Below are 13,590 nucleotides of genomic sequence, written 5' to 3' on the forward strand. Positions count from 1 at the left end.
CCGGAATTCCCTCTATCAGGGGGTATCGCAAAGGACATCTCTTATCGGGAGAGCTGTCCTTTGCGATTTGAATCGCATTTCTAAGTAATATTGCAGAAATCAATCACAGTGTGTACCTGATAAGACGTGGGATGTACCATCGCTGATGCGGTGCTTAGTATATCCCGCACTATGTGAGACAGAATGTAAAGGGTTTTCTCAATCAGAGGAAAAGCCATAACACTATATTAGACATTGACGGAAGTTAAAGGTTTCAATCATGCAAACATGACCTGTAGTTGCCACCTCCTGGACTTTTAGTTATAAAAGATTATAGAATTCTACACAACGGATTTTAATTTGTTTGCTTTCTTTTGAGTTTAATACAATATATTTGGATTTAAAGGGGGATAAAAATCAGGACACTGATTGCAAAAGGCTGTTAATCATCAGAAACACAGGAGACATGGAGTCTAATAATGTACACAGAAGAACGTGATTTTGGGGATATATTGCTCCATGTCAGTTCAGGGTATAACATGATCAACCATTGCACGCGTGTGGATGATCACTGCAGATCTAACCAGATCGTTATGGTGACGACTCGAGTCTGCCCTGAATCTCTCATATTCAGCATTTTGTATTAAGTATAAAATGCAATTTAAGCTATTCTTTCCATGTTGATGGCTAAGATGCCAAGTGATTATTGTGTTGCTTGTGTGTTAAACAGCAGATCTTTGACTATTTGGCCAACAGAATAAAAAAAAAAAAAAAAAGACAAATGTCAATAGACTGTTGACTTTTCACCTATGCAGTATTCAGCAATAGATCTTACACATCGATATCTAATGTATGTACTAAGCAGCAAGTATCCTATAGAAATGGCTCCTCTCCAGATACACTAAGAAAGATCCAAAAATAAACATAAAAAAAAATGACAAAAAAAAAAATGGAATCAACTTGACCTGAAACGCAGGCGTGCCGGTGCGTATGAACGCGGTTACAGGGGGTGCATAAATTAGCCACTGCGATGCCATACACAGCTTGGGCTTGCACTGCGTACGATGAGGTTACCAATTCCTAAGGTCAGACCTTGTGCAAGTGTGCGTGAGGCTCCGATTGTACTCGCGGTTACCGATGGTTTTGCAGTCTTGCTAAGTATTACAGATGTGTGTAAGGTAAAGTGGGCGTCCTTATGTTAGTATGCGTATGGCATTGCGATTGCAATCATTAGCATATGTTCGCAGTGTGGCTGCGTGCGTAAACACTATCCTTACTGAATCAGGCCCTCAGTTCATAGCATCCTGGGGAAGAGACAGGGACATAAGTGACAGCAGCAGAACACAAAGGAAGGGAGCGTGCGGCAGCAGTGGGGACTCCGCTAATCTGTCAGTAGCTCATATCAATTGCAGAGATCCAATTATGCACAAAGTTCCATATGATGTGCATCTGCTCATACATCTATTATGGTACAGAAAACATTGCTTCTTATTGCTAGTACCTTAGTCTCAGTAACATCTGGCGGAGTCACCTTGTGCTTTATTGTATCATCCCCTTTATCAGTATGGGGGGATCCGTGTAAAGAATAGATTTTTCTGTAACTTACATATTCTAAAAGGAGCGATGTAAGGAATCTTGGAGATATATATATATCAGACATTAGATATGGCTGCAAGTCACAGAACTCCTCAGTAACTAGCATCATCCTTATAGATCACGTTATGGGTACAATTATTCTATATAAACCTGATTACGCCCAAGTTGCAGACGTGTCTGCGGATTGCACAACATTCTCATTGGCTCATTTTGGCTCCGATTTAGGAGGTGGACACTGTTGTGACATGTGACGCAAGTGGCCGATGTTTTCAGTTTGCGCATGTGTCCTAATGGTTACCGCCGGAGAACGCAGAACAAATTTGGACGCGGAGAGGGGCAAATTCAATGGGCATTCCTAGTGGTAACGGGGGTGGGCTAGCCAGACGCTGGTGCGACTCTTTCTATGCAAAGTGGTTGTTTAGAGCGGCAGACTATGGGCGTCTCTGTACAAATTCCATTGCATCTGGCATTAGTATAAAGGAACAGTCGCTCTGCGGAAAGAAGCGCAGTCATGGCTGCATTACCGTCCACCTCTGAATCCGGCCCTATGTCTGCAGACCAGACCTGAACTACACTGTGGAAGCCAAGCAGAGGAACGCCAATGCAGGTACTGCATAAAGGATGTGACTGCTGTATGTGATACTACCTCACTCCCACTGGTAAATGGAAATATGGAGGCCTCTATAAATTATGCTCTTACAGAAATATATAGCCCTACATATAAAAGAAAAATATCCTACAAATCAGCATTGAAAAGCAGAAAGTTATTATCCTTTATTTATATGGCGCCACAAGGGTTCTGCAGTGCTCTACAAAGTACATAAACAGGAACAGTACGAACAAAACAAGGAAAAAGCGACTTACAGTGAAGAACATTGTAGGACACGGACAAGGTTTATAGACATTGCTGCAGCAGTCACCGTACCCAAATACGCAGCAGCGCGGCAGAACCCAAAGGTTTGTTGCCGTTGTAGGCAGTGAGGGAAGAAAAAATACGAGGGAAGAGGGCCCTGCTCGTGAGAGCTTACAGGCTAAAGCTATCCTATGTCCTGTATGAACTGTATAAAATTCATGTGAAGCTTTTCAAATTAGGATCCTAGGAGGAGAAAATTGGTTGGGAGACAAAGGGGCTGCCTGGTAAATGTCTCTTCACTGCTAGATAATGTCAAAGCCAGCTCACTGGCAGACTTAATCTCATTAGCCCAGGACATGTGGTGAGAGCTGTGTAGTACGCTGCTCCCGATATGAATTTCCATAGACATGCAATGGAAGACTAACAAAACTTAAATAGAACTAAGTAGTTATCCCTCAAATATGTCCAGCAGCAGCTTGTCCACAACTGATTCCCTTTGTGCGCTCTTTCTACAGCCTAATTGCACATGTTCGTGTCTGCAGACCTTACAGCCTAGTGTACCAGTGCTCATCTCATCCCCTACACACCAAAGCCTAGTCAGCAGCAGCAGTAATAAAGCCCATTTAATACAAACCTTTGGTTATGCTTAGAAGTAAAACAAAATAAAATACCCCTGCAAGTTGGTTCTGCATTCTTCCTGCATCCTGACTGACCCCAGCCCCATCACTATTCTGTGCTGTTGGGAGGTCCCTGATCCTTCCACCAACTACATTTATGTATCTGGCTTCCTGTTGCCTCCTCCCCCTCTCAAACAATGTCTGTCCCCCCCATCTTCCATCACATGCTGCCATGTCCTCATTAATGTTGCGTACACACAGTACAATTAAACACACCGATATGAACGATATCGTTAATATCGTCCTGTGGGCACGAATGGTCGATATAGATATTGACCATCGCCCATGCATGCATGTCAACATGGTCGATATCGAGCCTGTTTACTATAGGGACCCGCGATCGTTGATCGTGGGTCGTTACAGTAATTGGGGGGTTGCTGCCAGGGCCAGATTAACAATGAGGTGGATGGAGCTACACAGCTCCAGGCCTCCACATAAAAATAGGCCCATCAACATAACAGCATGATTACCAGCTGCCTAACTGGCCATACATTTGAAGTATTTAAATAGTTTTTCTAGTTCTCCCCCGCCCCCCCCCCAAAAAATGATGCAATTTTGCTATTTCTATGTAGTTAGGGAGACATAGGGCCTTATTTACGAACGAGTTTTATCACCAAAACGAGTGATAAATGTCAGTGTGTGTGATAAATGGTGCTCCAGCCAATCAGCTCCCAACTGTCAACTGTTAGAAAAATGACAGTTGGGAGCGGATTGGCTGGAGCACCATTTATCACACACAGTGACATTTATCACTCGTTTTGGTGATAAAACTAGTTAGTAAATGGGGGCCATAGTGTTCAAAGTGTAGGGGTTGTACACACCAAGGTGACTCTGAACACACTCACACAGCACCAAACCTTCTCAGTTTTCGCCTTTGAACATTTTCAGCTCCAGGCCCATGTGGGCCTTAATCCGGCACTGGTTGCTGCATGTGCTGGATGTTCGATCCAGCACATGCAGGACGATCAGACAACAATCCACTGTGCTGCTGGGGGACCCTGCACCTTCTGATATACATCTTAGTTCATGGCTTCCTGCTGCCTCCAATTCCCCATGTCATGCTGCCCTGGCTGAGACAATGGATGGGATTCTATTTGGAAATTAGCAAACAGAGAGGTATTAAAGAACAGAAAAAAAACTCTTTGGCCCAGAGGAGCCTATTTTGGCGCTTTTTCTGGTCACATTCCAACACCAATATCAGTAATTATTTATGCAGAATCCCCAAAAACTATAACTTTTTTTTTTTCAGACCTTCAGTTTGCCAGATTCGCATGGCCGGCGGTTCAAATCCCAACAGCGGTAGCCCGGCAAAGGTGAAGATCCTGATCGTCCCCAAGGTAAGTATCACTAACCTAATTCTACCCCCTAACCCTCCCTTAGGGGTGCCTAACTCTAGCCTCCCCCCCAAGTGCCTAACCCTAATCCTCCCTTCCCTGCTGCCTAAACCTAAGTCCCCCGTGGGGATGCCTAACCTTAACCTCTCCCCGGGGGTGCCTAAGCCCAAGTCCCCACGGGAGCCCTAAACCTAACCGGGCGACTGTCCGTGCTCGGCTTACCTTCGTTCGGTATGCCGGGCGTCGGTCTTCTGGAAGCCGGCGGTCGGAATTTAGACCGTCGGCTTCCAGACTACATCCCACAGAAATGATTGTGTATCGTTTGTATGTGCTTGAATAAAATGCATAAAATGAGCAAAAATAATATTGCAGCGTGTACCATTATTTTATTTTATTTTTTTTTTAAAAAGGCACCTACCGTATTTATTGAGGAGACACCGGTGTTTATTGATGCCAAAATGGGGTAAATCTAATCATGAGAACCCTCCACCCTAGATTTCTTTATGCTTTACTTATTTGCTTATGTACTTTGTAAGGCGCTGCGGAACACTTGTGGCGCCATATAAATAAATGATCATGATAATAATGCTTCTGTAGTATATACTACTAATGTCCGGTAATCACCATACAAGAACTACAAAGGGGTCAAATTGTATAAAAGAGGAGACTCCATTCTTTGGTGCGCTCAAGTGTGTAAGTGGCAGGAATGTCAATAACACGCATGTTAAGTACCCTCCCCATCCACAAGCTCTAATAGTGTCTCTGCAGTGCAGGTTGATCTTTTCTGCTGATCACAAAGGATCACAAGAGAATAACATCCCACTGATACAGTACTTAGCAATGAATGGGGTTACAAAATAGTAAATTAATAAAAAAAAAAAAAAAAAAACTAAAATTAATCTTAAAAAAAATAATAAAAAAAAATAATCTTTAAAATATATATCACTACATGACTTCTGTTTAAGAACTGATCACTGATTTCATATTTCTAATGGGCAAAAATGCAGCTAACGGACATTGAGAGAATAAAGACCCCCATTAGGAGCAGAATAAGGGTAAAGGGTGAATTACACAATACATCATTAGCAGGGTTCATTTCGCAGTGCCTAGATCAGGGGTGGGCAATAAGCGGCCCTCCAGCTGTTGTGGAACTACAAATCCCAGCATGTCTTGTAACAGTTTCAGCATGGCCAAATAGCAAAACTGTGGCAAGGCATGCTGGCATATGTAGTTCTACAACAGCTGGGGGGGGGCACTTATTGCCCACCCCTAGCCTAAATAGATGTTATACTGCAGTAACTGCTGTGTGAAAGGATCTATACACAAGCCTGCAGCAATAGCTGCCAATAACAGTGGTTTTCCAGCTGTAGGAAAATGAGCTGTATGGAGTAAACCAGCTGTGAGTCAGTCAATGAGAATTACTCCGGAGGAGGAAAACTGACAGCGCAGATGAGATTACCAGCTGCAATTATTGACACTTTCCCGTAATGCAGCAACGGTTGCTATACAATAAACAAGGTGACCTTTGAGGTATGGCAGGTAATAAGTACAATGCAGACAGTGATACATCCCAGGTACAAAGGCCAGCCGGTAAGGACTTCACCGCGTTCCTAATTAGGACTTTAGCATAATGGAAAGTTACAAGCTTTGTGATAAGGGCATAATACTCTGTGTACTGGAAGCCCACACAAACACGGGGAGAACATACAAACTTCCAGACTAGCATACAAAGTGGAGCTTAATGAAAGAAACACACAAATGAATGGAAAATAGGAGAAGAAGATTTTATCACGTGTGTGTGTAATGAAAGTGCAATGGGTAGTATAATATGAATGACCATAGCTGACCATTCATGGGAGCAGTCTTTATATTTATTCTGATTGACAATCTGTGGCCAAAGGAGAGATATGACTGTCCAGCACAAAGGAACAACTACTGTAAATGGACCCTAGAAGTGCGATAGGCCAATGACCGCAAACCAAGAAGTTTGTGGTGCTATACTGTCCGAGTTTTCCACTGCGCAACAACCAATACCTTACTACCAAGCTCTGCGGCAATTCAAAATTCTGCTTACAATACGTTATATATGGGGGAGGGGGGGGCAACGTTGTTCTTGAACTACAATCACAAACTTATTACGTCAGCCAGTAGAGCATGTTGGGAGCTGCAACCACACAATTATTGCACTTGTATTCCATTACAGTCTAAGGCAGTCATTCCCAACCTCAGTCCTCAAGGCACACTAACAGTCCTAGTTTTAGTGATATCCATGCTGCAGCACAGATGGTTAAATCAAATTAACTGGGATTCTAATTAAGTCACCTGTGCTCAAGTATGGCTATCCTTAAAACCAGGACTGTTAGTGTGCCTTGAGGACCGTGGTTGGGAACCCCTGGTCTAAGGGGTGATGTCTCAAACCTTCTAGAGGAGGACAAAGTGGAGGTATTGCTCTTAGCAAACAATCAGATTGTAGCTACCATTTATCTGGTACATAGCTATAATAAGATTGGCTGCTATGGCAACACCCCCACTTGGTCTTTACAAGGTCTGATGAATTTCCCCCTTAGATTCTCAAACAATGGAATTACTTGTAATAGTTCAGTAAGGGACAATGATAAACTGTTTAACCTCCTTCAATAAAGCCACAATACAATAGGTCATCTGAATCTGGAATTTCAAAGTATTAGATGAAGAGAAAAGTGATATAGGTATAATGATTGCCCAATGATTACCCACCTGCAATTCCTTGTAGCAGCCCACAAACATTGAATATGCTTTTCTTCATGACACTTTGCACGCACATGGTAAAGACGGATACAAAAGCTACAATACAGAGGATAGAGATCCCCACTGCTAGGAAGATAGCGGTAGCCTGCCAGAAGCCACTTGCTATCTCATTAAAATGCTCTGCATAGGGACCACAGAAGGGATCTCTTCTGAAGTACTGTACTTGAGGCACTTTGATGCAACGTCCATAGATGCCCAGTGTGGGATGATAAGCCTCTTGCTGGCCGCCAGTCACATTCTCAATGTCAGTGTATTTAGCTCTGCCAATCAGCCAGTCCTCGCTCATGAAAGCTATGAGTTCTCCAAAGGCAACTACAATACTGAGGATGGTCCATAGCATAGAGCGGCATGTAACAATGACATGACACATGGTGAAGCCCACTCAGAATAGTATGTGGACAAGTTCAGGGAGAAATAGAAAAGAAGAAAAAAATAAAATAAAATGTATATAATCCTGTGAGAGGGGGGGGGAAAAAAAAAAAAAGTCCAGCTTCCTAAGGTTTTGTAATCCAGACAGAGAATTGTAGTCAATGAAATAGCTCTCCCCTCATCGGTCCTGTGCTGCAGATCCCTCCGTCATACATTCATACTGAAACATGATTCTTCAGTGTTCCAAGCAAGTTCCAGGGCTCCGCCCACCAGGATGACATCACACTCCTATGGGGAGTAGGCAGAGAAGGGAGAGGGAGATTAATATTTGTTTCACCACTGTAATCACTGTCCTATTCTGAATCACTACAGGCTTGTACTATTGCATAAAGGCAGGCTGCCTGGGATGACATAATATATACCCATCAAGTAATATGGTTAACACGGAACGACATTTGAAAACATTTAAAACTTTAAAAGACCATTCCAGTTTTGTCCTTTAAAAAAAGTACACCCAGCTCCCCAGATACCCGAATGATGACACTAATGCTGTACAACCTGCTTCTTCTGCACCCGTGTGACACCAGAAAATATTTAGCCTCAGCAAAAGAGAACCGGATATGCTGTGGTAGATTAAAGAGAGCACTGATCAGCATCCCCTCTCATGCCATGGCACTATGTGTTGAGATCCGATAGACCAGAGTCTGCTAACTAACTAAGGTGGGCCTGTAACATTGGCAAAGCGTGGCATGGAGGGTGGCTCAGTCACTCATACCACATACAGGGGTATTCAATATGGGAGCGAAAAGTCCAGCACAGACTTTTCGCTCCCATATTGAATACCCCTGTATGTGTACCTTAGGCCCACATCGGAGATTTTCCTGGGATAAAGTATCAGGCACGCGCCCGCTTTATGCCCGTATTCAATATAAAAGCTACGAAAACAGGAACCTGCAAAGTGGGATCTGCGTAAAAATACGAAATTTTCCTGGAATAAATTGTAGGACCTCCCTAAAGCTGTAAAAACATGGGTAACCCCCGTTTTAGCCTGCAAATGAAAGTCGGGGTTTTAAATAGCGGCTGCAGGTGTTTTTTTCCCGACATTGAAGAAGTGTTGCAGAAGAGCACTTAGGTTATTTTTTTTGCTTTTTTTAGTGGTCCCATCAAATATGGGGTACATGAAAATGGGTACTAGCATATTTTTAAGTCCCTAAAGTCTTTATTTAAAAATTCTGCAAATATGCACCTGCCGCTAATAACCTATTCTAGAAAACACCTGTAGCATATTTGCAGAATACCCCTGAACCTATTTCCCTATTTTTAAACACTGTTTTCCCATTTATTTATTTTTTTCCCACCCCAAATTTAAAATAATTTTTTTGGGGTGTCCCTATTTTTTTTTTTTTTTTTTTTTTACACAGTTTATTTTAAAATGACATTCCCAGGGATGCAGGCTATTTTTTTTTTAGCCTGCACCCCTAAACCCCAATTCTGCACTTTTTTTCGCCACCTATTCAAGCTGCGAAAAGTCTTTGAAATTGAACACGGTGTAACAACCAAAACCAGCGAAAATGACATCGGTGCGAAATTATCACAAAAAATGACTTTTCGCTCCATATTGAATCCCCCTGATAGTCTTTCATAAACACCTGGGATAGATCCACGTTACTGGGTCGCAGATGAACCACCCCCATTATACAGGTACAAGGTAGGGGCAATGTCTTTAATAGGACATTCTGTTAACAGGGAAATGTTCTTTACGGATACAAATATTTTTTAAACCTCTCAAAGACTAAAACAAAACCTCCCTTTTACTTAACTGTACATGTTATTCCCATAATCTTTACATTACACTCATTCACTCCAGAGAACCAGGCAGAATGACCACAGTAAAGGTTAATGTTAAGCAACAGTGTGACTGACATGTGGACGCTTTGGTTTAAACAGTGAATTTGATAAATGACACTTGGATCTCACTTTTTGCCTGCATTAATCTATGGTATAAGTTCAATGTAGGCACAAAATAGACCCATCCAGGAAGAGGTCAGCAAGTATTACTACCCATCCTTTATAAATGGTGGGTGTGTGCTACAATATACACTATGGTGCAAAGACTGTAAATCACAAGTAGAATGCAAACTATCCCTTTAGTGTTTGCTGTAGAGGTATCACACGTCAGGGTCAGATGTGTTTGCGTTCAGGGTTATTGGAGGAGTGTAAAAATTTTGAATTGCATCTTTTTCAGTTGCATGTTCTATCATTTTGTGGCTAAATCTGCAATCAGCCCCCGAAATGTTTAGGGCGCAATCCCAACCCTTTTATTTCTTAAAGATTAAAAGCCACCCCTCCTCCCCAAACAAAGAAACACTATACAACAATATCTGATAGGGTGTCTGATAATTACCTACTGTCAGAAAGTTGGCTACATAATAAATGACCCAATACAAAAATAAAAAAATGTGAATTTTAGCGAATGCTGGGTAAACACTGTATACGATATATCCGTCGTACAGCCGATGAACGATATATCGTTCAGTGTACCTGCAGCTGTGTACCCACGATATATCGGTGAACGACATAATTCACAGATATATCGCGACAGCCATGCAGCAAGGCAGATGTGATATGTCGGTCAGATATTGTGTGCATCTGCCGGTGTGTACGGACTAACGACCGACCCATATGTCAATGACGTCGACACTGGTTCCTCTGGCCAGACATATCGGCCGTTTGGTAAGTGCACAGACTCATACTTACCAAATCAATTGTCGAAAGTCCGATCCGGCGGCCAAGTGTGTACCTCACATAAGACCAAAAAATTTATTTATATCTTCCTAAATTTAATGAATAAAAACTAGTGCCAAGTTAAGGCAGTGGTTCTCAAAGTCAAGCCTCCAGTTTCCAAACAGCCCGATCTAGGTGATGTGAGCTTTCTGCCTGTGGAAGCAGGTGTGATAATTACTGACCCAGCAAAACATATTAAATCTGTGCATTGTTTAAAGAAATACACAAAACATGGCCTGTTGGTGGTACTTGAGAACTGGAGTGGAGAACCCCTGCTTTAAGAGGGTAAAAGGACTAACCACATAACCAGGGGGCTCTAAACTGAAGTGTATTTGCAACTCAACTGCTAAATTCTATTTTTTTCTTTTAAATGTTTCAAGAATTCATAGTGGTCCAAAATATACAGTATAACGTACTAATGGCCAGCACTTCAGGAAATCTAAGGCCAGACAGCCAAACGTGGTTTTGCCACGGATACGGAGGGTCTATTTCTTGTGACAGACAACAGTTGGGTGAGGAAATTATTTCTCCTGTTCAGAGCTGGAACTTTACACAATGTTCTGCTCAACATCACAAACTTCCTTCACAAATAAATGAAATGAAGCCCTTTGCTGTAACAGTCTGATGAATACCAGAGCTAGGTAAATATCAGTCCCATTAAAGGGAGAGCAGATAATGGCAGATATGGTTACAGTAGACCACAGACCGCTTGCTTTCACAGCACACAGGAACAAAGTTTGTGTTTACTTTTCCGGGTGGGAATCTTCTGATAAGGCCTCAATGCTGAATAGTTCACTTCACACTGTAAATGACGTAAACAAGACATGCTGGATTGCAACAGGTCAGTCATGCTGATCATCCACACACAACCAACATGAAAAGGAAGAAACATGCCAGGACTAGGTTTAAGCTCCCAACGGTTATACTATAAGCAACACATAAATAAATAGGATTACGGGTTGTTAGTATCAGGAAAGCTGTATATGTCATGTATGGATTTTCCACAAAAAAAAAAAAAAAAAAAGAATTGCTATCCCGGACACATGGACTTTAAATTTGTCCAAATATTTCGGGGAGGCCGGCTTTCCCTGGTTTAAAAATATTCCTATTTTTTTTCTCTCCTATGAACACTTACCAGCATAGCAAAAACTCCCATTTTATTTTATTTTTGTTTGATATCCACAATGATACACGGGGACAGGTGGGGCAGCAAGTGTGGCATATGGCCCAGTAACATTAGAAGTTTCCCCACATCCAGACATATCTGTCTGTATTTATTTGCACTTTACATGGTAAATGTGATTTTTGCATTTAATAAAGAACACTGTCCAGTCACTTCACTGCACTATTAGATTGTGTACAAATAGGGTACACCAAATCTGTATCGGTTTCTTACTCCGAGCATGAAGCAAGTGCTGCCAATCTCTCCTGGTGTAAAGCTGACATGTATGCAACCAGTGCAGAGCAGGACACACTATGTGACGCATCCGGCCCTGCATACACACAAATGTGTCTTTTACAGCTGTATTTCATAAGTGTGTGTGTGTGTCTCTTTTACAGCTGTATTTCATAAGTGTGTGTGTGTGTGTGTGTCTCTTTTACAGCTGTATTTCATAAGTGTGTGTGTGTGTGTGTTTTAAATGCATCAAACGGTAAACAAGCCCCTGAATGTGCATTACAGAGTATGTCTGCACCAGGGTTGCCTACTCTCCCGATTTTAGCGGGAGTCTCCCGTTTTTTAATAAACCCTCCCGCTCCCCCGCAAACATTAACTAAACTCCCGATTTCTTAACCCCCCTAGGACTCCGCATGCGCAAACCGGACTGTCGGGGGGCGGAGTCAGCCGAGGAGACGTCATGATGTCACAACGCGTGGCGTCATGATACTTAAAGGCCGGCCACAGCGGGGTTGTGGGTAGCGGTGGCCAGCTAGTCAGCAATCAGCGCACATGGACGGAGTGTGCTTGGGCGCGGCGGTGGCAACGGGCAGAGCGGAGCAGATCGGAGGCGAGTCAGCAGCGCTGCCTCACTGGTCAGCAGCGCTGCACTGTGTGCAGAGACAGGTGTGTGATCTGTGATGGCCTCACAAAATATAATTAGAAGCGGCCATTGAGACCTGTGTCACTAGCGTCATGAGTATATATATATATATATATATATATATATATATATCTATATACACACATATCTATATATATCTATCTCTGTTGGGGTGCTGACTGTCACAGGCAATATCTGCACATTGAAAGTGCACTCACTGACAGCCAATAAATGGATGGCTGGCAGTGAGTGGCCAATAAATGGATGGCTGTTAGTGAGTGCCCTTTCAGAGTGCAGTTGTTGCCTGTGACTAATCTGGATATATGATATTTCACAATAAGGGAACGAAATATACAGCTGGCCCTAATCATTGGCAACTATTGTCTAAGGACATTCAATGGTTAACAAGTCAATATATGATTTATATATTTTTTTTAACAGGCAGCTGTACTTTCAGGAGCCTCCTGCTAATATAGGGAGGGTAGGCAAGCCTGATATTAACCATAAAATGGCCTCAAACAATAGATTCCAATGATTAGTGTTTTTTGAAAAGTGCTCAGAGGGGGCAGCATTTCCATGCCCTGCATGCCACAATGACCACACCCTGCACCCTCTCTAGTTTGCACATTGTACGTGCTTGATTAAACAATTTATCAATGACTGGGAGGGGACTCAGGACCTCATTCAGAGGCGCTCGCAAAAAGCGAGCGCTTGCACTGAATGAGGGCGGCCACTTTTTTTTTGTAATCATTTTTCAGCCTGATTGAAACCATGCTATAAAATTATATACAGATACATCTTAACCATCAATCACATCGCAACTAACACATGATATTTGACTATACAGCCTTTTGTAGTATGATACCCATACAAAAACTAGCTCTGGTGGTATGCTGCTCTTAGTACTATAGTTTTCATCTGCCACTGCAGGACACGCCCCTAAATAATAGACACGCCCATAGGTGGAGCTAGACACGCCCCAGGGCTGAACATGACACGCCCCCTCAGCCACCGACAATCTCCCTGAAACTAGTTTTGAAAAGTAGGCAAGTATGGTCTGCACCCTAGTACATGGAATAGCTGCTGAGTACTATAACCTTGTAGTGAGATTAGGGGCCTGATTCAGAGCCGTTCGCAATTTGCGGTCGTTCGTTCAAAAACAAGGGGTGGCT

General features: G+C 42.6%; 1 protein-coding gene across 3 annotated transcripts in view; it reads right to left on the bottom strand.

The window, feature by feature from the left end:
• LHFPL2 (LHFPL tetraspan subfamily member 2) overlaps positions 1–13,590 on the bottom strand; it is a 114,272-nt gene that overhangs the window by 14,026 nt on the left and 86,656 nt on the right. For all 3 annotated transcript variants that reach the window (XM_088443881.1, XM_088443880.1, XM_088443882.1), the window contains one exon: positions 7,176–7,883. In XM_088443881.1, coding sequence (XP_088300007.1) covers positions 7,176–7,596 — 421 coding nt within the window. In that variant the 5' untranslated portion in view covers positions 7,597–7,883. The remainder of the gene's footprint in view (positions 1–7,175; positions 7,884–13,590) is intronic.

Source organism: Taudactylus pleione, unplaced genomic scaffold (genome assembly GCF_031769625.1).
Source record: "Taudactylus pleione unplaced genomic scaffold, aTauple2 ptg000336l, whole genome shotgun sequence".
NCBI classification, from domain to species: Eukaryota; Metazoa; Chordata; class Amphibia; order Anura; family Myobatrachidae; genus Taudactylus; species Taudactylus pleione.